A 25,087-nucleotide genomic window follows, 5' to 3' on the forward strand; every position below is an offset into this window, starting at 1 on the left:
GCACATGACAAGAGTCGCATTGATCTATTTTTCTTCTTGCCCACCCTCCATAAAATCAGGATTCTCTACTTCATCACAAAAAGAAAGGTTAGACTGGATCATCTATTCCACAAAAGACCTGTACCAGCCTCACCTTCACACAACTTCACTGGAAAGACAATGCAATGGCTGAGCTGGAGGAGGTCATCAGAACTAATTACAGTGCTAGCTAGGATGAGGCCTGACATCCCTGGGATGCAACCTGGAAGAGAAAAGGGCTCAAGAGCTTGCCACAAAACCTGCTTAAGTGAACTCTGTTAACTTCTCTGTAAATAAAAGTAAAACATTCCTTTAAAACAAAACAAAAAGCTACTGAGGCATTAGACCCAGGGAATAAAAACTAGAATGTAACTTCCTGTCCTATCCTAAAGGTGATGAGATAAGATCACAAAAAAAAAAAAAGAATCTTTGCAGGGCCAGCCTGGTGGCACAGCCGTTAAGTTCGCATGTTCTGCTTCGGTGGCCCGGGGTTCGCCGGTTCGGAGCCCAGGTGCAGACATGACACTGCTTGGCACGCCATGCTGTGGCAGGTATCCCACATATAAAGTAGAGGAAGATGGGTATGGATGTTAGCTCAGGGCCAGTCTTCCTCAGCAAAAAGAGGAGGATTGGTGGCAGATTTTAGCTCAGGGCTAATCTTCCTCAAAAAAAGAGAGAGAGAGGCTGGCCCCCCGTGGCTGAATGGTTAGGTTCTCGCGCTCCGCTGCAGGCAGCCCAGTGTTTCGTTGGTTCGAATCCTGGGTGCGGACATGGCACTGCTCATCAGACCACACTGAGGCGGCGTTCCACATGCCACAACTAGAAGGAACCACAACAAAGAATATACAACTATGTACCAGGGGGCTTTGGGGAGAAAAAGGAAAAAATAAAATCTTGAGGAAAAAAAAAAAAAGAAATTGGGAGGCAAGACCGTGCAAGGATTGGCTACTTTAGGGGCTCAACAATGTCATAAGACACCCTATTCTTTCCATCCTCTGTGCTGCCATCCTCAACACTGTTTCTTGTCCTCAGGATTATCTTCCTCATGATTATCCTCATGATTTTGTCCTCAGGATTATCCCCCTCACCAGTCTAACACCGGGTAGAAACTGGCCATTCCTTATTACCAGGAATGGTCTAAGCGACGTTATCTTGCAGCACTGCCCCAAATTCACCAGCAGTTCGAAAGCAGGTGGAGAAGAGGGGCCTCAGACACGAGGCATAAACAGTTCCTTTATTATAAATCACCAAAGCTGATGAAATAGGAAAAATAAATACTCTTTAAACAAAAATTAAATATGGCTGCCTAAAATAACTAAAATAACACAATGGCCAATAGTTAAGCTCTCTTTTCAAATATTAGCACTACGTGTATACATCCTTCAACCTGGTAACTTTTTATACAGTGTTTCATTTTTCCTAAACGTATATTACATTAATCACAATGTGTTTAAATTATTATGATATTACATCCATAACAATCATCTAAATACTGAAATACCATTAGAATACAACTTTGATCATTTGGGGAAATTTCCATTTCAAGTCAATGAAAAATATCCATATATTTACATATTTTACTCTTCAAGGTAGGTCACCTCCAGATTTCTTGGAATATTTTACCCTTTTCTACGAAAGTGTATGCGACTTGTAAATTCTCTGAACTTCAGTATTAAGGAGTAGTTACTCATGTTGTCTTTCCATGCTTCATATGTCCTTCTAAATTTGTCATAATAACTCTCTTTTTTCAAGTTGAAATCTGATCCAGTTTTTTTTAAATTACTGTATTTTCCCCATATTTCTCTCCAGGAGCCTTTGAATTTTTCCAAATAACTTTCTTTTTCAGATTCTTCTTTCCATATTCCTTCTCTTTTTTTCAAGGCTGTTAATTCAGCTTTAAGTAAGTTTCTGTGAATTCTCCAATAGATTTTAGAATCATGGTTTAGCCCTTTAACAAGAACAGTTTTGCCAAGGCCTCTTCTCAGAATTTCTTCATTCAGACTCACAGTAAAATACCTACCCTTGAATAGAAAATAACACAAACCAATTATTTAAGAAAATTGCTAGCATACCCATGTCATCTTTTCACTTTAAAATCAATCATTCAGCAACTTCAGACTTCCAGAGAAAAGCCAAAAACATAAAGCAAAAGGGTCCCCAAGAGCTTAAAACAGCTATTGTTAAATCCAAGAATTTCATTACTGGAAGAGATCTCGCTCAAAGTCAACTGCCTCTTATCACATATTATGTGGTTCTCCACAGGCTCACTGGTCCCCAACCTAAAGAGGCGTAGAAGCAGTAAAGTCTAAGAAGCACCTTTGGTTTGTTTGCTGTTGTTTGGAGGGGAAACGGAGCACACAAGATATGCAAAATGTCAGCGGGCCACAGCAAAAGCAACTAAAACAAATAAGAAGTAGAAAAAGGCAAAATGAACTGAATCATCACTGAAATTAGGTTCAGAATTCCAGTGCTTAGGAAGACACTGGCATGTAAATAATGTAAATACATTTTTAAAAGACTTCCCACAAAATAATTAACATGAAAATACTTCTGGCCCTTAAATCTTCATCCTTTAGGAAATTTCATTCATGGACTATCTCCCTCCTTAATGAAATGGATAAATGGGATGTTTTCCCCCCACTAATTTACAGTATAAAAGGGATCCTGCTTAGCTATTTCTATAGTCCTTGTGAGATTTTAACCTAACAAGATTAATTTTAACAAAGGGTTAATAATTTAGTAGCTTCTGGTATATGATGGTAAGGCATAAACAAATACGGTTTTAAAAAGGTTATCATATTTTTCTCAATCTTTTAAATTTTAGGAGCTCATTCCCTTAAACCAAAATCAGAATAATTAAAATTCAACCTCACACATTAGTGAAATTCAACAGATGTAAATTACCACCATACGCATATAGTATGGTGTGGTCGCCTTCTAGAAAGCAATGCGAGGTGAAGTATTTAAAGTGAAGTTTGGGCTCAGGAGCCAGAAGGAGCTGGCTTGAATACAGGCTCTCCCACTGTGCTACCCTGAGTCCCACCTGCAAATGGGAATAAAAACAATGACTCCATAGGGTCGTTTCGAGGATACATAAAAGAGACTTCTCAACTCAAAAGAGAAGATAAATACTTTTCTAAGGCCTTTGGCATCTTTTATATAATTCTATTTTTTCTATAATAAACATCTATAACTAAAATTTTATAACAAAATTTATATGTGGAACACCTGGTCTCTATATATAATCACTGTGTAGCAGTTTAAAGACAAAAAAATTCAGTCCCATTATATATTCAAGGTTCTCATGATGTGTTCATGTATAAATAATAAGAATAAAATATTGCTCGTTATTTCTTCACACTACTTACCCTATTCACCAAAAGGTAGCAAAAGAGTGTTGAATTCTCCTTTCCAAGAAGCTGGAACCATAGAAGTTGGGAAGGTTTTAGCTCTTTCTGTAACCACATCTTCCCAGTTTCAGTGAGTTCTACTCCAGCCAGCTGAACCAGCAAAACACCGCATGGCTCTTCTAAAAATGTCAGATGGGAAAGAGTTTAGCTCTAATTCCAGGCTGCAAAAACAAATTCCAAAATCATTTAGCCCCCAAAAAACAACCAAATATATTATGTTTACTTATAAATCCTCAGACTCTATGTAGGTCCATTTATTTCCATATTTAAGTCTTCTTTTAAAACAAGTATACAACAGACGGGAATAATTTCAAAAACTCATTTCAACAAGCTCTGGAATAAGATGTAGAGTTTAACCAACTTTCTTTTTTAAACCTTCCAGATTTATTTCTATGTAAATATACACATAACGCTATAGATATGTAGTTCAATAATATGGGTTCTTACTACCAAAAGAATTGTACAAACTGCTCTTTCACTTACCTTATTAAGGCTTTCTTCCCATCTCAATAAATATTGATTTACATCAACATTTTTTTATACATTTTGTGAAACTGACTTCCAGACAGAATTTTATCAATTTATATTCAAAGTAACATAGTACTAAGGTTTGTTTACCCCAACTCTTGATAAAATTTTAACCAATTTAACTTTTTAAAGATTCATACAGAACTTTTATTTTATTTTAAAAAATTTTTTTGGTGAGAGAGATTGGCCCTGAGCCAACATCTATGGCAATCTTCCTCTATTTTGTATGTGGGACACAGCCACGGCATGGCTTGATGAGTGGTGTGTAGGTCCATGCCCAGGATCTGAACCCATGAACCCCAGGCCACCAAAGCAGAGCACACGAACTTAAACACTACACCACCGGGCCAACCCCTGGCCTTTTTTTTTTTTTTTTAAATGTGTGCATAAAAGATTTCTTGAACAGCTGGGAAAACGAAGGGATTCATATCACAGAAACAAGCTCTACTGTTTAGGTGAAAATATTTTATGGGTATAACTTAACCTTATTTGGTAGATTTGTTCCTGGAAGATTTGTTGTTAAATTTTTATTGACCACATCATACTTTAAATGCTCAACGGGGAATGGCTAATTTTAAAGGAATCTGGTGACCTTTTGTAGAGTGAAGAATTAAGACATTAACACTTACGGTTGATAATGTTGAATTAGAGCAAAAGCCTTGATCTCAAAGCTTTTATTGGAAGACAGTTGGTGTTCATGGCAACACTAAAGGATTGGAGAGAGACTTCAGAACCTTCATGCCACCCTTAGCTCATTATGTACCAACAATTTGAATTTATCTGATCTTTATTATATGTTCTGCCCTAATCTGTGTATTTACTGCATGACAGGTTTTTGCTAAGGGCATGATCTTCCTACTTAGATCTTTAGATACTTCTCTAACTGAAATTCTAGGACAGGTTTCAAGAAACCCATGTCCTAAGGAAAATCTTCTTCTGTTATCAAATAATACTGTATCAGGGGCTTAGCATATCTTCTTGAAAGCAAGCATATTTTTTTCCTAGCAGTTAGATAAACTTAACTTTATACTTTCGACCACTTGTATAAGAGTTCGATATACATTAAATGTATAATTTCTTTAAGAAAAAGACTAAGATTTTTTTGTCACCCATCATCCCTTTTGGAAAGTTATAAACTTTTTCTGAAATCTTGTTAAATTGGTTAAGGGTCTGGCCTGGTGGCATAGTGGTTAAGTGAGTGTCAAACAAGAGGAAGATCATGCAGACCTGAGACAAATGCTGAAGTAAATCACCACTAAGGGGTTTGTTATATTTCTGCTCCATCAGATGGGTAGGCAACTTCATGACTAAACATTCTTAAGGTTTTAAGAAAGACAGTACATCATAAAAAAAAATGGATATACCCTGGATTTGTATAATATTGGAAGTGGATTCATGACAATTGACAACTTCATAAGAAAGGGGTATCACATATATCAAAAACATCATTTTTTTCACCATCAGGGATAGAAGTTTTGAATAATTTCCTCTCTACACTGCAGGTTTTATGACTACCATAGGCTCAGACCCTCTTGTTTGCCACTCTATACTGAGACTATAAGTAGAGCCAGCATTCAGTAAGTATCTACTGAAGATACAACGTGTTCTAAAGGTTTCACATCATCAAATTTTTAAGTTGTGTGTGTGTGTGCCTCCTCGCCATACACCCCTCAGATAAGATCATGGACGGGAGGTACGTCACCGAAGAGTCATGAGGAAGGAGTCATGTTTGACGGCAGTGGAAACCACAGACCAGAACTGGAAACAGAGCACAGGTCCCCACAGCACTGCTTGTTCTACTAGGCCACGCAGCCTACTCTGATGTAGTCATCCGAACCAACTTTTTTGTTACAATGGCCTCAATTTTGGGGGCCTGGATCCTAGCCCTCTTCACAAAAAAATCGAAGTCCATTTCCAGCCTATAGGCCAGGTAGTGAAAACAGTGAAGGTACGGAAGGAGCTTTCAATTAGTAGCTATTTTGAAAGGAACATTATGCTCTACTATCTTATTGTATCATTCAAAATGGTGCTGGGTGGCAACTTTCTAGTTCTCCAACCATTTTACAGGTAAACTGATTTAACTAATGTAAGTGTAAAATGATCTCTTTCACACGAGCAATTTATGTCAGTCACAAAAAAAGTATTAACGCTATCATCACACTTGTAGTGGTCAACATCTGTTAAGAAACATAACACAAACATCCATCTACTTTAACTTTTGCATTTCTAAACATGGAAATCTGGACTAGGTAGGAGAAATCTGTTTTCCAGCTCTGATATCATGAGTTATTAGGTAGATGGCTGTGCACACGGCATTTCACCTCTACAGAAGATATTCAAATAAGTAGGGGAGAAAAGTCAGGTTGGAATTAAGGCTTCCTGAGGCTCCTTTCAGCTCTAATATTTTGATTCTATGCACCAAGTAGACAAACATTATTATTCGATATGAAGCCCGTTAATGACACGCAGGTATCGCAATTACAGTGCTGTGCACCGCATGGCTTCTGGGGATTCCTGCGGAGTCTCGTCCTCAGAGCTGTGCAGTGTACTTACTACTTCAGATATGAGGGATTTAATTACAACCGAGAAGCTAGAGGACTGGTGAGGCGTAAACCCTGGTTAGAGCTGAAATGGCCAACAAATACACATCGTAGGGAATCTCTCTTCCGGGAACGACAGTCGTTCAAACCACACAAGTTCTGTGTGATGTGTTCAAGAGTCAATCATGTCAGGTGTGTCTGGGTAAAAGAATCTCTTATTCCTTTAGTCTTATCTCATTGAACAGAGTGGTATTCATTCATCTGAGGGTTAAAAAAAACCCTTTTCTTCACAAAATTAAAATACTATTAACAAGTCTCTATTGGCTAATGATTATTTTTTCTAGGGACTGTGAATAATGAGATAGGAAAAGGTGCCTGCCCACCAGGGCTCACAGTTTAGTGGGAGGATAGAAACCTAAAGCATAATTATAGGAAAACGTGCATAAGTACTGTAGCTGTGGTGTGTATCTGCTGCTGTGGGGCACAGTAGAGAAGGGCTAATTCTGCTTGGGAGTTAAGAAAAGCTTCACAGAAGAGCTGACGTTTGAGCTGGATCCTGGAGAATCAACCCAAGTTCAACAGGAGCCAAGGCCTCTCAGCACAAAGGGAGCTGGGGGAAGGGGCTGAGGGACAGGAGAAGAGTGTGAGCAGCAGGAAGGTCTGACAGGAAGCAGGGAGAAACAGGAATCGCAGCAGGAAAGAGCTGGCCCCTGCCCAGCTCTGCAGCCTCCGGTGCTGCCTCCCGCCCCTTTCTTCTGTGTGCCCCAGCCTTAGCAGAAGAGCCAAGCTCGATCCCACACATGTTCTTCCGAGCTGCCTCCCTCACTCTTCAGGTCTCTAAGCAGCAACTCCTCAGTGACCTCTGACCACTCTAGATGTGCAGGTCCCCCTTCACATAACTCGTAATTCTCACCCCAGCACTCTGTTTCTTGTCTTTGTAGCTCTTAGGACAATTTCTGTTTTGCTTGCTGCCCATCTTCCCCTAGATTATAAGCTCCAGGGGAAAGTGGTGTTGCTTGTTTCACTCTGCACAGGCAGGCACAGGGCAAGGACATAACAGGTACTCCATGTTTGCTGAACGAATGCTGGAACACCTGAATGAAATACCGAGTGGGTGAATAAAAAAAGGACGGAAGGAAGACAGGAAATCTGGAGCCAATTAAATAGTTCCTTGTACATAAGGTGAAGACTTTGGACTTTCTCTCATTGACAGTGAAGAGTTAGTAAAAATTAAAACGATATTTTTGTTATTTTATAAATAACTTCTAACAAAAGAACACTAAAATACTTATTTAATCATCTTATTCTTGCACCTTACTTACTTCTCCATGAAGATATAATAGGTAAAGTAATAGGAATATGCTCAATTTCTAAACCACTGTCGGTTATTCGGCGTAATCGTCCACGTAGTTTAACATTCCTTCTTATAAATTCCACTGGAATTTCTGAAGAACTCGTAAATTTTGAAGTCTGTTGATTTACAAGGAGAAAAATACAACATTTTATTATTATTTTCATATAAAGTATGTCAAATTATCTCAACATTCAACAAGGAGATATAACCAGTGAAAAATTTTAATTTGGTTCTTAATATTTTAATGATTTAATCAAAAGTTTTATGGGGCCAGCCTGGTGGCACAGCAGTTAAGTGCGCACATTCCACTTTGGTGGCCCGGGGTTTACTGGTTTGAATCCCGGGTGTGGACATGGCACCACTTGGCAAGCCATGTTATGGTAGGCGCCCCACATGTAAAGTAGAGGAAGATGGGCACGGATGTTAGCTCAGGGCCAGTCTTCCTGAGCAAAAAGAGCAGGATTGGCAGCAGATGTTAGCTCAGGGCTAATCTTCCTCAAAAAGAAAAAAAAAGTTTTATAGCAACATTATCTAGAAACCTTTAGTCACTATTTTACTATTTCAAGCTACCACATATACAACGTTAAACAGACTCCTAACTTCTAAAAGGCTCACATTCTCAAAATATGACACAATTTATCAAAAAGCAGGGAGTATCTATCCGTGCCTGGCACCACACAAATCTGGTAAAATAGTCACTATCCTATCCTATATATGGACAGTCCATTCATGCAGGTAGACCTGGGAAACCTAAACAACCCTGAGTCAAATTAAGTTAGAATTCTTAATCAATTAGATTTATTTTCTTATTTTTTATCCCACAGGAGAAAAAAGCCAACATGAGGAATTGACTTAAATACCTACCACTTAGGTAACACCCTGGGGATAGTCAACACTTTATAACTATGACTTCCACATTAAGAATACTATGGGACAGGGGCCAGCCTGGTGGTGTCGAGGGTAAGTTCTCACACTCCGCTTCAGCAGGCCAGAGTTTACAGGTTTAGATCTTGGGTGCAGACCAGTGGCAGCATCCCACATAAAAGAGAAGAAGATTGGCACAGATGTTAGCTCAGGGCCAATCTTCCTCCCCCAAAAAACCAAAACCCAAAACAAAAAAGCAATACTTTAGGACAAGCTTCATTCATGATTCATAATCATGGCTAGGTTAAGAGTAGCACATACACTGAAAGATAAGTTAGCACTCAACTTCCTAAGACAGTAAAGTTGAACTAAACATAAACCTTTTTTCAAATGTTCCACACGAGAAAAACATTGTAGTGGACAAATCCAGAATGTGGAACATTCAATGGGATAAATGACTTGTTGTTCTAACAAATCAGCGGCTTCAGGGGAAACAATGGTGATGGGACAGAATGGACTGTTATAAAATAAATGAGACTTAAGAGATACAACAAACAAATCAATATACAGACTTGAACTCTGATTTGAACAGATCTTCTATTAAAAAGAGATATCACTGAGACAATCAAGGAAATGTCAATATAAACTGGGTTTAGATGATACTAAGGGATTACTAATTAAATCAGATGTGATAACATTATAGGACAAACTGACATTATAAGCCTCTTGATGCAATATAACAGGAAGTTTACACCATTACCTACTTGTCCAAACCTAACAAGGAAACACACAAATCCAGATTATGGGACGTTCTATAAGACAAGTGGCTTGGATTCTTCAAAAATTACAGTGTCATAAAAGACAAAAATTAAAAATAATGATAAGGTGAGGGTAATACACTAGATTAAAGGAAACTAGAGACGTGACAACTAAATCAACGCATAATCCTTGGCTGAATCTTAGATTGGGGGAAAAAATAGCTATAAAGGATATTTTGAGAAAATAAATGTGAAAAAAAAAAGTGAGCAAAAATATTAAATTTATTTGTTGTGATAATATTAATGTGGTTATGTAGGAAAATATCTCTGTTCTTAGGAAGTATACTATGAAGTACTTATGGGACAAGTTTCATGTCTGCAACTGGCTTTCCAATGGTTTCAGAGAAAGAGGGACAAAGCGCAAAATGTGCCAAAACGCCTGATCTAGATGAAAAGTAGGTGAGTGTTACAGAATTCTTCTGAAGAAAATGTTGGGGGTAAAAAGATTCTGGATCTAATGTCAGCATTCATTCAAGAACATGAAATATACAGAATGTAAACAAAAAGGAGAAATTCTAAATCAAACCATGAGACTTTAAGTGAGTCACCTGACAAAAGTTGTTTATGAGCAGTTCGTGAGTTGTTTATGAACAGGAAAAACAGAGAAATGTGGGCTAAATGTCCAAATAGATGGCTCCTGTTTGGTTCTGCGTCATCACTAAGGTGGCCCTGATGAATTAGTCAACGTCAATGGGAGGGGCACTTTAGAAGGAAGCCAGGGGGCCCGACCTGGATCTGCTCCAGTTTAATATGATCACTAATGACCTGAATGAGAGCGTAAGGATCCCAGATGAGCACGGTCTGATGCTTGGAAGGGTATGAACATGGAAAGTCAGCGTTATTATTCAAGAAGATCTCAACTAGAATAATAAGTTAAAATGTAAAAGTCTGTCCCTGTACTCCCCGAAACTAAGGAAGGACAGAAGAGAATATACTAACAGTAGCATATATAAAAAGACTTAGAGCTTTAAGTTAATCGTGAACTCACAATGAGTGAAAGTGTGACAAGACTACCAAAAAAGTGCAAACTCCCTCTCCCCTCTGCTCTCCCACCCCCCACAAAGCAACATTATTAGGAGCAGGTACAGAACAAGAGAAAGGAGGGAGAGACTGCTCCAAATCAGGCCCTAAGTGGAACAGACTGTCCAGTTCTGCATATCACATTTCATAAAAGACTTCAACAAACTGGAACAATGCCAGAAGAGGGGAAAAAAAGATAGTAAAGAGCCTGGAAAACACATCACTTAAGAAAACCAAGAGCATTTTACACAGGGAAGGCAAGTCTTAGAAGGAGTAGAGAGGGCCATTAAAGATATCTTCAAGGGGCACCAGCCCCGTGGGCTATTGGTTAAGTTGAGTGTGCTCCACTTTGGTGGGCTGGGTTTGGTTCCAGGGTGCAGACGTACACCACTCATCGGTGGCCATACTGTTGCAGCAACCCACATACAAAATAGAGGAAGACTGGCATAGATGTCAGCTCAGGGTGAATCTTCCTCAGCAAAAAAAAAAAAAAAAAAAAAGAGATGTCTTCAATTACTAAAAGTCTATCCCTTTTAATTCTGAGGTGTTTTCATTAAAGGGTATACATAAAATGACAGAAGACTGCCCTGATTTTTCAATTTTCAGAAATTACAAAAGAGCTAAGGGAGGAAACTGAAAGAGAATCCAAAGTTGCTACTCTCAAGGAGCTCACAGTCTGTGTGAAGAATCTAGAAAGGCAGATCCCACCGCATCTTCCTCTCTGGATCAATAATCCCTCCACAGCAGAAAGCTCAGTGCTGTGCTTCTAGGACAAGGCAGGCACCGTCTGGAAGATGAAGAAACAATGTACGCAAAACCAGAATACAGCTGCGGAGCAACAAAAGACTAGCTTTAACACAAAGTGTAAGCACTAAGGGGTCAAAAGTGGAAAGCACAGACATCTTTAAAGGAAGTGAGAGGCTGGCCTGGTGGCACAGTGGTTAAGTTCACACCTTCCGCTTCAGCAGCCCGGGGTTCGCCGGTTCGGATCCTGGGTGCAGAAATGGCACCACTTGGCAAAAGCCATGCTGTGGCAGGCGTCCCGCATATAAAGTAGAGGAAGATGGGCATGGATGTGAGCTCAGGGCCACATAAATAAATAAAGGAAGTGAAGCCTGAGCTTGTAATAAACAGTCTGCTCTCTAGAAGAAGCAGAAAAATGATGCCACTAACAAGGATGCTTCAGTGGTGAAGGACATGTCCTAAAGACAAACAGACAAAGCTGGAAGCATGACGGTGTAGAGAAAATAATAGGGGCTCTAAATTCAGGAAGACGTAATTTGAAATCCAGTTCTGCCATGTACTAGCTGGATGATCTTTTGAAAATTGTTTAACTTCTTTGAGCATCCATCTCCTCATCTATAAAAATTAGGTGTCAGAATACCTGTATCACAGGATTATTATAAATATTCAATGAAATTATGTATATAAAGTGTTTCCCACAGCACCAAACTCAATAATCCTTTAAATTGATTTTTTACTTTTTTCTTTTGAGGAAGATTAGCCCTGAGCTAACATCTGCTGCCAATCCTCCTCTTTTTGCTGAGGAAGACTGGCCTTGAGCTAACATCTGTGCCCATCTTCCTCCACTTTATATGTGGGATGCCTACCACAGCATGGCGTGCCAAGCAGTGTCAGTCTGCACCCAGGATCCAAACCAGCGAACCCCAGGCTGCCAAAGCAGAGTGTGTGAACTTAACCACTATGCCACTGGGTTGGCCCTAATAATCTTTTTTACTTTTTAAATATGAAATCTGGAGTTGTCTACCAATAACCGAAAGAATACAAAAGCTTGATAAGGTCTCAGAGGGAGGAAGACGGGGAGAAAAACAGCAATACAAAAAGAAAGCTGAGGAGGAGCTATCAAGGCTCCTTGTGGCAGGCCCTTGGTTGGTTAATGCAGTATCCATTCCCAAGCCCCTTCTCCCTTGCCAGCACCATGCACTCTAAGGGATAGAAAAGCTAAATGGCTGCTTTCCCAGCCTTCTTTCCACCTAGAGATGGCCATGTGACAACAGAATGTAAGCAAAAGTCTCCTGAGCCTTCTGAGAAAGTTTTTGCTTTCTTGCTAACAGAAAAAGATGTAGCTGGCACCTTTCCTTTCCCTCTTCTGCCACCTTGAATGCTATCTGGAGCTACAGCAGCCATTCTATGCCATGAAGAAAGGCCAAGAGAATCAGACTGATCTAAACTGTGTCACTGAGCCAGGAAAGCAATGCCAGCAGCCTCCGACCTCCAGAGTTCTTGCGACATGAGAAAAATAAACTGTTTATCAGGTTAAGCCACCACTGGTTGGGGTTTCTCTTACTTGTCACCAAACTCCTTCAACTGTAATACAACAGAGTTATTTATCCCCTACTGTTCCAATGTTCTTTTTCTAACCCCTTAGCTTGCTCTTCTCATCACTGGTTAGTCACTATTATTAAAAACCATAAAATCTAAGGAAAAAAAGACACCAGAACTATAGTCTAAAATTAATAACTTCATAACATACTAATATAAATTTGTATCAATCAATAAACAAATTGCATAAACCAACAACACATCTAGTATTGCATAAGCAGGACTGGGTCACGAAAGTTAATGAGAATAAAAATGAAAATAATAAACAGTAACTCACTCTGGTTTTAATATTACCAAAGTGAAGTACTGAACTATATACTGAAAACAACAAAGAACTTAAAATGACCCATAAGTGACACGTGAGTTTTCTAAGGACTGACAAGAGAAATGATCCCTCAGCATTATTTTTACCTAAACTCTTAATGAAATCATTTATGATTTTGGCAATTGTGAAAGCTTAAAAATACAAATATCATGGGACATATAGATTATAAAATAAAGAAAAAAGTAGAATGAAAAGAATAAATTTTCAAAAGTTCCATTCTAGAAATATATATATACAAGCTAAAAATGAGAGACTTACAAAATCATGGAGGTGTTATAAGCACCTACTATATTATAAGATTAAAATGAGTTCAAGGCATTAAAAAAAAAAAGATAAGTGTTCTGACATTGGAGTCAGGGGAAAAAGGCAACAGTTGGAAAAGATGTAGAATATTGAGTAATGCTATGTAGCCAATGATAACACTGAAAGAATAGAGAGATGATAAACGTAGGAAATGAATATACATAGAAGCAATAAATCCATGCCAGATGGTAACATGACACTACAATTACATCCTAGTGCAAGAACCTGTTAAATGAAAAAATACTACTAAATCTTGAACTACCAAATGGATTTCCGCAATGTCTCTTATTAAAACATTATTGAGGGGTCGGCCCGTGACCGAGTGGTTAAGCTTGCATGCTCCACTGCAGCGGCCCAGGGTTTCACTGGTTCAGATCCTGGTCGCAGACATGGCACCGCTCATCAAGCCATGCTGAGGCAGCGTCCCACATGCCACAACTGGAAGGACTCACAACTGAAAACACACAACTATGTACTAGGGGGCTTTGGAAAGAGAAAGCAAAAATAAAATCTTTAAAAAAAATAAAAATAAAAATAAAAATAAAACATTATTGAGAAGCCAGCACCATGGCAGAGTGGTTAAGTTCTCTCGCTCTGCTTCAGAGGCCCAGGGTTTCCCAGGTGTGGATCCCAGGCATGCACGTAGCATGGCTCATCAGGCCATGCTGAGGCAGTGTCCCACAGGCAGAGCTGGAAGGACCTACAATTAGAATATATAACTATGTACTGGGGGGTTTTGAGGAGAAGAAGAAAAAAAAAAACATTACTGAAAGTGAAAAAGAAAACATGGCAATGGAAAACACAAATTATTATTTTTTTTACATTGTACATCTTGTCTGATTCATAAAACAATAGATCTTACAGATTGCTGGAAATCAGAGAAGGTATAAATTGTTCAGCGCTAAGGAACACAGTTCAACTGTGATCTAAATCTGAACCACTACAGAAAACAGTTTTGAGATATTTCACAACGTCTGCAACGCAAATTTGTGATTCCACCATTCTAGGAAACTAAATCCTTTTCAGATTCCTTTTTGAGCAGGAAGACAAGTGATTATGGAAATGTGGGCTGTGCAACCACTTTCCTTAAATCCTATGGATGTGTTACTTTTAAACCAAGATCTTAAAATATACTCATTGATCTAAAATACTATTTAAAAGTTAATAATGTGAATAACAAAATGATGCACTGCTTGAGATAATACCTGTCCGAAGCGAGAAATGATTAACTGTCGAACGCTCACCATAACGGCTTCTCCCTTCTGAACTTACCAGTCGAACACTTCTTAGAAGTAACACCATCCCAGCTGCGGCCATTACGGTGCTGATGTTCTGCAAAAAGAGATTTTACGATTAATTCTAATTATTATTCACATAAAGTATTCACATAAGGTATCAAAGTACTAATTAGAGGGGGAAAAGAAGACCGTCCCCCCATATCTAACAGTCCAAATAAGGCACATCCTTCAACTAAAGGCCCCTTTCTTCCAAACGCCTTTCTTCACCGCCCGCTACTCCGGAGTCTTGTCCTTTCCTCCCAGGCGGCTGCGCCTCCAGCAGCCACACCGCCAGCCTCCTCCCCCGGACAGGCCTCGCGCGGCGCGCACAGCCCGCAGCGGGAGTCTGCGCGTTCGCTAGAACAGACCACCACCAACACCTTAAGGGGCAGCCCCGCGGGAGACACGTGCGGGTGAACAGTCGGGAAAGGAGCGATGTTTTTAAGATGAAACAGACCCAAAAGGTTAATTAGAAACAGGAGCTGCGCAGCACCCTCCCCAAGAGCGAGCCTCACACGCTTTCCTTCCAGGAACAGAGCCAGGCACGGGGGTGACACGCACAGGGCTGCCCCGGGCTGAGCCGCTCGGCGCTGACGCGTCCCGACCCGGAGCCCCGAGGCCCCGACGGGCGCTGCGATCCGGCGTCGCCTGACCGGGCGACCGGCCGACCACCCGGTCCCCGGCGGGAGGGCGCGGCGGTCCCGTCCCGGGAGACGCCCCCCGCCGGCCTGCCGCGCTCGCGCCCGAGTCCCCGTCGGAGCCCCGCGCCGCGGCCCGCCCCGCACGCTGCGCCGCACCCAGCGCCCGCCGGTGCCCGGCCGTCTGTACCCAGACCAGGCGCAGGTGGTCGTCCGCCCACTGCGACACGCGCGCCACCGCGTTGGGCGCCGCAGCGGCCTCGCCGGGCTCCGAGGAGGGAGCCGCGGAGCGCGCCGCCATCTTCCCGGCCTCCCGCGCGCTGGCGCCGCGTTCCCCGCCCCCTGCCCCCTGCCCCCTGCCCCCTGCCCCCTGCCCCCTGCCCCCGGCGCACGACGGCGGGGGCGCCGCCGGGGGGCTGGGACGGACGACGGCTGGGGCGCCGCCGGGGACGTGGGACGGACGACGGCTCGGGAGGGTGGTGGTCCTCTAGGCGACAGACGACTGAGGGCTCTTTGCGCCGTGGGCGGGTGGGGGCTCCTCCCTGGCGGACAGAGGCCCCTGTCCGCGTTCTCGGCGGGGACAAACGCCCCCTGTCGCTCCTGCGGTCGCCCGTGGCCGGGCCTCCCAGGCGGCGGTGGGTCTGGACCACAGGAGCCCCGAGCATCTGTGCTGGCGCGGGGGCCCGGCCGCGCTGGCGGGAGTGTCCCTCCGTGACTCGGTTCACCCGGCGGCGCGGGCTCCTCGGCGGTGCCGCCCCCGACCCCCACGTGGCGCGGGTAACCGTGTGGGCTTCTCGAGTTTGAATCCAGCTTCTGGATTGTCGCACAAAGGCCCCGGAGGCTGATGTCAGACGCTGTAAATCTTGGAACTGTTCCTTGATTGAATGTAGGGAACTGCTGTCAAGAAATCAGTACCTGGATAACTTTATGGTGATCATTTTCCTGTATATACATATAATCAAATCACTATGTTGTATACCTAAAACTAACACGTTATATGTCAATTGTATCTCTAAGAAAGGAAATCAATACAGTTAGTATATTTTAAAATAAACAAAAATAGAGTGGACAGTGCAAATGATACAGTAACACGTGTATGTAAGCAAAAATGTGTCTGAACCATGAAAGTTATGCAAGAAACCTGTTGCGGTGATTGCCCTGGAGAGAGATGGGGGCCGGAATGGAAGGGAGGGTCACTACTGGCCGGCTCTAAGCGAACATTTTGCAATGATGCACCGTCCAATTTCATAGCCACGTGTGGCTACTATGTGCTTGAAATGTAGCTAGTGCAACTGAGGAACAGAGTTTTTAATTTTATTAACTTTAACTTAAATAGTCACATGTGGCTAGTGGCTACCGTATTGGACTGTGCAGGTATAGTGTTTGAATTTTTTTTTTACCTTATTCATATATTACCTTTAAAAGTCAAAACAGAGTATGTTGTATTTCTCAAGACCATACTATGAGTAGTGCCTTCAAGGAACGTATAGTCTTGCTTCTGCAGCCAATGGAAAGTAAACGATAGGGGCCTGCCTGGTGGCCCAGCGGGTACGTGTCCATGTTCTCCTTCGCTGGCCCATGGTTTGCTGATCCCGGGTGCGGACATGGCACCCCTTGGCAAGCCACGCTGTGGTAGATGTCCCACATATAAAAAGTAGAGGAAGATGGGCAGGATGTTACCTCAGAGCTAACCTTCCTCAAAAAAGAAAGAAAGAAAGAAAGAAAGAAAGTAAACAATGATAGCTACCACTTAGATCTTGCTTACTATGTGCCAAGTGGTTCACTGTTCTAAATACTTTTCATATAACTCCCTTAATCCTCACAGCAACTTTATGAGGTAGACACTATTATTAATCCCAATTTTAAAGAGGAAAACCCACACAATGATTAAGCCAAAGGCCAAGGTCACCAGCCAAGAAGTGGTGAGCCAGGGTGTTGTGCTGGGATTCCACTCAGCCAGGGGTCTATGTCTGTGCACTTACCCACAACACTGACTCCCATAAGGGCAATCGCTAAATCACATAAATCCCTATTAAATGTCCAGTGAGGGTGCAACTCAAATGATATTGGGAGACTCCACCTAAAAACATGCGCTAAAACCGAAATTTCAAATAAAAACAAAAATTGTGTATATTAATAGATTTTTAATAGCTTCAGTTAGTAAATGGAAAGAAGATTTCTTGATGGGCAGTTATATGCCTAATTCTGCTGCTTTTGGTTTTCCAATGTGCTGTATCTCTTCCCTCCTTTCTGCTCCCACTCTCACTGTCCTAGGTGAAGACAGCTCAGTTCGTTCTCCCTACTTTCCATTCCAAAGTCTTTTTGTCTAGACCCCATGTGAAATGATTGTGACAACTGCCTACAACCTTAATCCCTCTTCCCTTTTATTCTCCCTGCCCCACCCTCACCACCACCACGCTGGCTCCTCATCCTTCAGGTCTCAGTTGAAATATCATAGCTACAAAGAGCTCTTTTATAAACACTCTATCTCAAGTAGATTCTCACCATACACAACATTACATTTAATTTGTAATTTTACGGACTTTCTTTTCATTCTCTTCCTGCCCCACTAGCCAACAGGTGAGGGACTGTGTGTCCCTTACTGTCTGTGTCTATGACTGAACAGCCACTGCTGAGTGTAGTTCCGGATTCACAGGAGAAACTTGCTAAGTTCTAGCTGAAGGAGACATACCCTTTTCAGTTCTTTACCTCTCCCCACCTCCTCTATTTTGTCCTCCTCCTTTCTATTTTCTTTCAGACCAATTCAGTCCTGCAGCCATTAGGGAGTAGCATGCACCCCAAGTTCACAGGAAGAATTATAGAGTACCAGTAAAGGCAGTTACATGGATAAATATAAAAAGCTATATATGGGCCCTCCTGGTGGCGCAGCAGTTAAGTTCGCACGTTCTGCTTCAGCGGCCCCAGGTTCACCAGTTCAGATCCTGGGTATGGACTTATGTACCACTTGTCAAGCCATGCTGTGGTAGGCATCCCACATATAAAGTAGGGCATGGATGTTAGCTCAGGGCCAGTCTTCCTCAGCAAAAAAGAGGAGGATTGGTAGCAGACGTTAGCTCAGGGCTAATCTTCCTCAAAGAAAAAAAACTGTACAAATGCATTTTTGTTTATAATTCTTTCCTTGTATGATTTAAAAGACAACTGGATAAAGCAGTAATCACAAAACTATGTTGATGGGCTTTTAATATATAAAGGTATAACTTGTATGACAATAGCACAAAGGAGGAAGGACAGGAACAGAACTATATTGGAGCAAAGTTTTTGAATACTATTAAAGTTGATTTGTGCACTTCACTATATGTAAATTATACCTGGATTTTTTTGAAATGGGGTGGAGGGAAGAGTTTGAATAGTATAAGGACACTTGTAGAAATTAGGAACCCTGGAACCTCAAGCCAATTATCAGATGATGACCAGGAATCGCAGTAGAGCTAGGTCTCATGTGGGGAATGTAGTCTGGGAACCAAAAAGTAGTTCAGGAGCTAATATAGCTCCACTGAGTTAGCCACCAACACTGCCCGCTTCCTCAGCAGCAGAAGTGCATTGATCCCTACAAATATTACTATTAATCTAGCTCCAGCAACTCGATTTCTGCCTCCCTGTGTATTTCTTGCTCTCCTTCCACGGCCAACACACACTTTGTGTCTCCCCTACACAACCTCCTCAGAAACTCTGATCGGTCCAAGTATTATCATCCTTATCAAGCAGTTTTCATGCCAAGACACCTAGTGGACTGACAGCTGGCCTATAAATTGCCCATCTTTCAGTCAGGAGTTCACCCCTCTAGCACAATCGGCTGAAGTCTGTAGGACAAGGTTAAGTGGCCCAAAATGCAGCCATTTAATTTTAAGGAAAAAAGCTGGTGTTGCTTTGCTAAGCCTGGGTCCCTGTGTGTGACATCTGCTGTCAGAAAGGGATGTGAAAGGCACATCAGAGATGCAACCTCCTCTCCAGAGCATTCTCCTAAACAGAATTAACCTTTGTCTCCTCAGCCCTTTCATCGCCCTTTCTTTGCAGTAAATTATGAATCTCTAAAGGAGAAAGACATGTCAAGAAATTTTTATTCTTTCCACAGTGAACATTTTGCAGAAAGATAATCAGCGAATTTGTTGAATCAAAGTAAGAATCAAAGACTATAAGAGAGTCACCAACATAATAAGGACAACCTATAGATACTTTAATGTAGCTTGTAGTCTTTATATCATTCATTTAAGAATTAAATATCCATACAGTATTGTCCTATTTGTAGTCCATTGCTCTGCCATTCCATTCTCTCATGTAATAAGCCTAATTTAGAAAACTGCATGGTAAAACTCGGCACTGTTTCCTCCTGGGGTCACCACTACAGTGCTCAGCGCTTTTTAAATTTATACACACAGTTTACCTTCACTTCAGGGTATTTCAGTCTGGCAATTAAGTCTATATAAGGAATTTCTGGCAGGTCATTGCAAATTATATACAGACAAAATCTGAACTATATTAACATACATTGCTTGTTTTAGCCTTTGTGGTCGGACACTAGTTGTTTCAGTTGAGCTCTTTTGTTGGCCCAGAGCAGAGCTTTGCTTTGTTTCTTTCCAGTCAGAGAGCTGTGCAAGTGTTAATGTCTGGAGCAGAAGTGGGAAAGGGGGGAGGCCCACAGAAAGGGCCCTGCAGCTTTGGGAATCAGTCTTCAGGGATCCGTGACTCCTACTGCTCAGACTTCACCACATGACCTTGCTTTTTTCCCTTCTTCCATCTACACTTTCCTCCTTTTTTTCCTTCCTACTGTGAGAATGGCTTCCTTACCCTCGTCTCTATCACTAAGGTGACCAAACAATTTAAGATAAAAACCAGGACATTTTTCAGTGTAAAAATGTTCTAGTAATAATTTTGCTTGGACCACAAACATAAAATTCTATTGCTGTAGAAACACAGGAAATCCAGTAACTCTGTTATCTGCCTCATTGTTTATGCCTATCACAGTTTGTGCCTCCTTGTAACTTCAGCTTATTCCTGTACCAAAAGCCTCCGGGATCTGCTCAGCCTTCACTCATGCTTCCAGGCCCAAAACAAGGTCAGTCTCAGCATAACCTGAGTGGAGATACACAAAACCTGTGAAAGGAGGAAATATCTTATTCATGGAGAAAATTAGAGAACCAGGCGTTAATGTACCAGCAGGGACTGGGAAAACCCTGTGGGAGTGAATCTTATAGGTGTTGGACCAGGCAAGCACATTATATGGCCAGTGGGCATTCTTGGAAGGACACCTAGAGCCAGCTCTACCATGCAAGTGGGATGGTTCCTTAAAGCAATGAGACAAGGGTAGCTAGAGTAAATGAGGTGCTGGAACTGCCTTGGCAGAATACTGAGGAATGGATCAAAAGAAAGATTGGAATGTTAGAATAGAGTCACTAAATAAAAACAGAGAATCCACTATCTGAATATGTTTCCTAGGAGGGCCCACAGGATACTACCTTCACTAAAACAATAGGAATGTGATCTTGGAGGAAGAATGGATATTCAACATCACTAGCCATTAGGGGAAAATGCAAACTAAAACCACGACGAGAGTTCTGGTTCAAGATGGTGACATAGGAAGATCCTGAACTCACCTCCTCCCATGACACACCGAATCTACAGCTACATTTGGAACAATTTCCTCTGGAAAAAAAAAACTAGCTGAGCGACTCCTACTCATCGGGCAAACGAGACAAAAACCCACATCAAGGCAGGTAGGAGAGGCTGACACAGTCTCACCATAAACCCCACTCCCAGCGCAGCAACCTACAATTGGAAGGGAACTCAAAACCCGGAACTTCTCCCTGAGGAGCAAAAGGTTTGAACCCTACATCAGGCACCCCATCTTTTAAACCTGCACCTGAGAGATGAGGCCCCAAAACATCTAGCTTTGAAAGCCCACCAGGCTCACATCCATGACACCCACAAGGCTATAGCAAATTGAGAAATGGTTTTGAAAGGGGCTTCGAGTCTCATGGCATCAAATTGACCTCCAGAGGGACTGGAGATTGAGTTCAGCTAAGTGGACAGTTAACCATGCAGTCTCCATAAAAACGCTGCACACCAAGGCTCTGATCAGCTTTCCTGTTGGCAATACTCCATGCCCATCATGCACATCACTGCTGGGAGGGGTTCATGCTGTCCATGATTCCACAGGGACAGGACAACTGGGATCTCGACTTTTAGAACTCTTCTGGACTCTGCCTCACGCATGTCTTCGCTTGGCAGATTTTAATCTGTATCCTTTCCCTGTAATAAATCATAGCCATGAATACAACAGCTTTCAGTAAGTTCTGTGAGTTCTTGAATTACTTCTTGAGGACCCTCAAACTGTGCAGTTGGTGTCAGGACAGTCTTGTGGATTGTTCCATTTAACTCTGCATGGGTGTATATTACCCAATCTACTTATATATGTGTTTAAGTATTTCCATAATAAAATGTTAAAAATAATTTTTAAAAACATCCTTTATCTTACAGAGGGCAACTTAACTACATATTGTAGATCGGTGGTTTTCTTACCGGTACAAATGACATTGGTGTACCAGACTCATTTGGGAAGTTTAATTTTGCTCTCCAAAATTACACATGTCCAAATAATGTGTGTGCACACATGTGTATGCACATACATGTTTGAAGGGTATCTAATACAATGAATGAATGGGGAACTGCTCCACATGAAATTATTACTCTTACACCCTAGTATGTTTTCTTGAGTGAAAAATAGACAGTAAAACAGCTAGTCCTTCAGGAATTAGAAATAACACTGGGTATGCTCTTAGGAGTGAATGTCTCATGAGTATAGAAATATCTTTGAGATCTACTGCCCTAGAATCTCTTGGTCCCACACCCTTGTGCTGTATCTATAGGGCCAACTAACCATGGCTAGCTCCCTCCACCACTGCTAAGGCATCCCTCTTGAGATTCCAAGAACGGCTGGGAAAGTCAGAAAACTAGACTGACTAGTCCCACCTCAGACTTATACTATCTGAACTCTACACTTAGCCTCGATTGATTTCCAATTGGTTTCTCAGCACTTATCCCTATCTCAAACATTTTCTGTTGAATCTTCTCAGTTTTTGGTTTCTTTTTGACCTTTTATTTACTTATACCAAAATACCTGGAAAAAACTAATTTTGGCTTCTCTCCCCTCTCCATCAACAAATTCTTAATTTTCTCTCATATTCTTCTTTTCTCCAGTCTCAGAGGATGATATGTGTCTTCCAGCAAAAACTCTTCTCTCTGCCAAATAATTATCTTCAATAAAAGGCCACTTTTAAGAAGAAAAGGATTTGAAGTATAGGAGATGGCATGAACCAAGGAAATTGGAATGTTGGTTCAACAATGAGGAGCTCCGGGGCTGCTGTGTGGCCGAGTGGTTAAGTTCATGCGCTCTGCTTTCGTGGCCCGGGGTTTCGTTGCTTCAGGTCTGGGGCGTGGACATGGCACCGCTCGTCAGGCCGTGCTGAGGCGACGTCCCACATAGCACAACCAGAGGCACTCACAACTAGAATATACAGCTATGACTGGGGGGCTTGGGGAAAAGAAAAAAAAAAAAAGATTGGCAACAGTTGTTAGCTCAGGTGCCAATCTTTAATTAAAAAAAAGAAAAGAAAAAAGACTGAGGAGCTCCAACTTTTCCATGAGGAATTGCATCATCATTTCAGGGCTAAGAGAGATGGTGCAAAAGATGCAGGACAGAATAAGGTTGAGCTGTGGGGTGGGTGAGTCGGTATTGGGAGCGCAGTGTTGGCAGTCAAGTGATTTAAGAGTGTGGGCTCTGCAGCTAGACCACCTTGGCTGGAATCCGACTCTGCTACCTCCTTAGCAGTCTGACCTTGGACAAATCCCTCATCTTCTCCATGTTTCTATTTGCTCTTGTGTAAAACAGGAATCACCATGATACCTTCAAGATTAAATGAGCTAATTTACTTAAAGAGTTTAGAATGTATGTTGAATGAAGACAGCATCAAATAAATGTTGGCTGTTATCATTATTACTATTCTAGGAACCTGCTGTGATCTCTGTCTATTGTGGTTTTGGTAACTGTCCAAGGCAGAGCCTTTCTTTGTTTTCTTCTATTGAAACTGTCTGGTCCTGCGGACAAGGGAGTGAATAAAAGCCCACTGCTGATTTTAGAGGAATGCCCATGGGGCATTGCTTTGAATTAGGAGGGTGAGTTTACAGTGTTCTTGAAATCTGGAATTCTCTTACTGTGGCTGGTGTATGGAATATCCAATGGACAGTGTGTTGGAATATGTGACAAGATCATGAAGGTTACTGATTTTGTCACTTAGGGGAAGCAATTTGTTCTAAAGAAAGGAGTTCATAATTTCTAATTGCATTTTGGAAGAACCCTATAATAATATCTGTAGTGAGGAATATAGACATAAGTTGGAAGAACTGAGAGTAAGGAAGAATCATCAGAAGGCTTTTGTACAATTCTAGATGAGAGGCAATTAGCATCTAAAAAATACTTCGTTATTCACTATGAGGAAAATGAGTGTATACAACAAAATGCCAACTCTTGACTTCTGTTTTTATTTTTATTGGGACTGGAATAATGAAGAATATACCATTAAATTTTTTACAGTAATGTTAAAATTTTTTAAAGGACACTATTATCTTCATTCTGCCTTCTCCAGAACTTTGTCCTGCAAATTGCCCCCTTTCTCCTTTGCACCCTTACCAGCCTCATTTCCCTGACTCACTCACTAAACTCAAAAGAATACTCAAATCTCAAGTCCTTAGAAAAAACTTGAAACGAGTCTCTATTCACACTCATCCTACCATCTTCTGATGAAAACGGCCTTCTCTTCCAAAGCTGCCCCTCTGCCAACATTCCTACGATCACCCACTCAAAAGCTCACGTCCCTGCCTCCTGCAGTACCCAACTATCCTTGGAGCTCACCTTCACAAGCTCCAAAGCCATGTCCTTTTCCTTTTCCAGTACTGCTATTCTAGTTTAGATCATGCTCACTCTGAAGGCCTTTAACTGATCTCTCCTCCAATTTCTTTATTAGAAACTGGCAGTAAAAAAGGAAATCACTAATAAATCAATGTTTATAATCTGCAAAACCTTAGCTTTTGCACACTCTGCCTATATACACATTATGACCCACGTATATTAGTGCAGATAGTATCTGGTCAGCAATGGAAAAAAAAAACATTGAGGGCTGGAAAGAAATGAGTTTTTAAAAATCCTCTTTTTTTTCTATGAGAGGAGCTGTCGTCTGTGGGGTCCCCAGTCCCTCCTTTCTCCTCAGAGGGGACTCGTTTGCTCCTGAGTTTTCTAATTTTTTTTGAAGAGTCACGCTGAGCCAACATCTGTTGCCAGTTTTTCTTTTTTCTTCTCCTTTTTCCCCAAAGCCCCAGTACCTAGTTGTGTATTCTAGTTCTAAGTCCTTCTAGTTCTACGTGAGCCAGCACAGCATGGCTGCTGACAGACGAGTGGTGTGGTTCCAAACCTGGGAACCGAACCTGGGCCGCTAAAGTGGAGCATTGAACTTTAGGCCATGGGGCTGGCTCCTCTACTTTCTCTTTTCTCAGAAGTCATTAATTTAATAAAAATATTCAAAAAACTGTAAAAGTGTTATTTTGAAATGGTTTCACTATCTTTTTTCTTTTTTAACCC

General features: G+C 41.6%; 1 protein-coding gene across 4 annotated transcripts; it reads right to left on the reverse strand.

Annotated features, from left to right (window-relative positions):
* Window positions 1-1,211: 1,211 nt before the first annotated feature.
* Window positions 1,212-15,821, reverse strand: C15H3orf33 (chromosome 15 C3orf33 homolog). Of its 4 annotated transcripts, none has more exons than XM_070577727.1 (5): window positions 15,629-15,821; window positions 14,796-14,855; window positions 7,819-7,966; window positions 3,387-3,547; window positions 1,212-2,039 (listed from the first exon to the last, which is right to left on the reverse strand). In XM_070577727.1, the coding sequence occupies exons 1-5, from the start codon at window positions 15,737-15,739 to the stop codon at window positions 1,638-1,640; spliced, it is 882 nt and encodes a 293-aa protein (XP_070433828.1). In that variant the 5' UTR covers window positions 15,740-15,821; the 3' UTR covers window positions 1,212-1,637. The 4 variants fall into 4 exon arrangements, with proteins under 4 accessions (XP_070433828.1, XP_070433827.1, XP_070433829.1 ...); XM_070577726.1 differs by having other exon boundaries at window positions 15,316-15,769; XM_070577728.1 differs by lacking the exon at window positions 15,629-15,821 and adding an exon at window positions 15,362-15,547.
* Between the last annotated feature and the right edge of the window lie 9,266 nt (window positions 15,822-25,087).

The sequence above is a fragment of the Equus przewalskii genome, chromosome 15 (assembly GCF_037783145.1).
Source record: "Equus przewalskii isolate Varuska chromosome 15, EquPr2, whole genome shotgun sequence".
Lineage (NCBI taxonomy): Eukaryota > Metazoa > Chordata > Mammalia > Perissodactyla > Equidae > Equus > Equus przewalskii.

Bases quoted from the DNA above. Each gene is read 5' to 3' on its own strand.
- C15H3orf33 (XM_070577727.1), bottom strand. From the start codon at position 15,739: ATGGCGGCGCGCTCCGCGGCTCCCTCCTCGGAGCCCGGCGAGGCCGCT. The intron at 14,856-15,628 runs GTACAGACGGCC...CTCTTTTTGCAG, and splicing joins ACCACCTGCGCCTGGTCTGG to AACATCAGCACCGTAATGGC. The intron at 3,548-7,818 runs GTAAGTAAGGTG...TGACATTTTTAG, and splicing joins TATTATATCTTCATGGAGAA to AAGAGCCATGCGGTGTTTTG.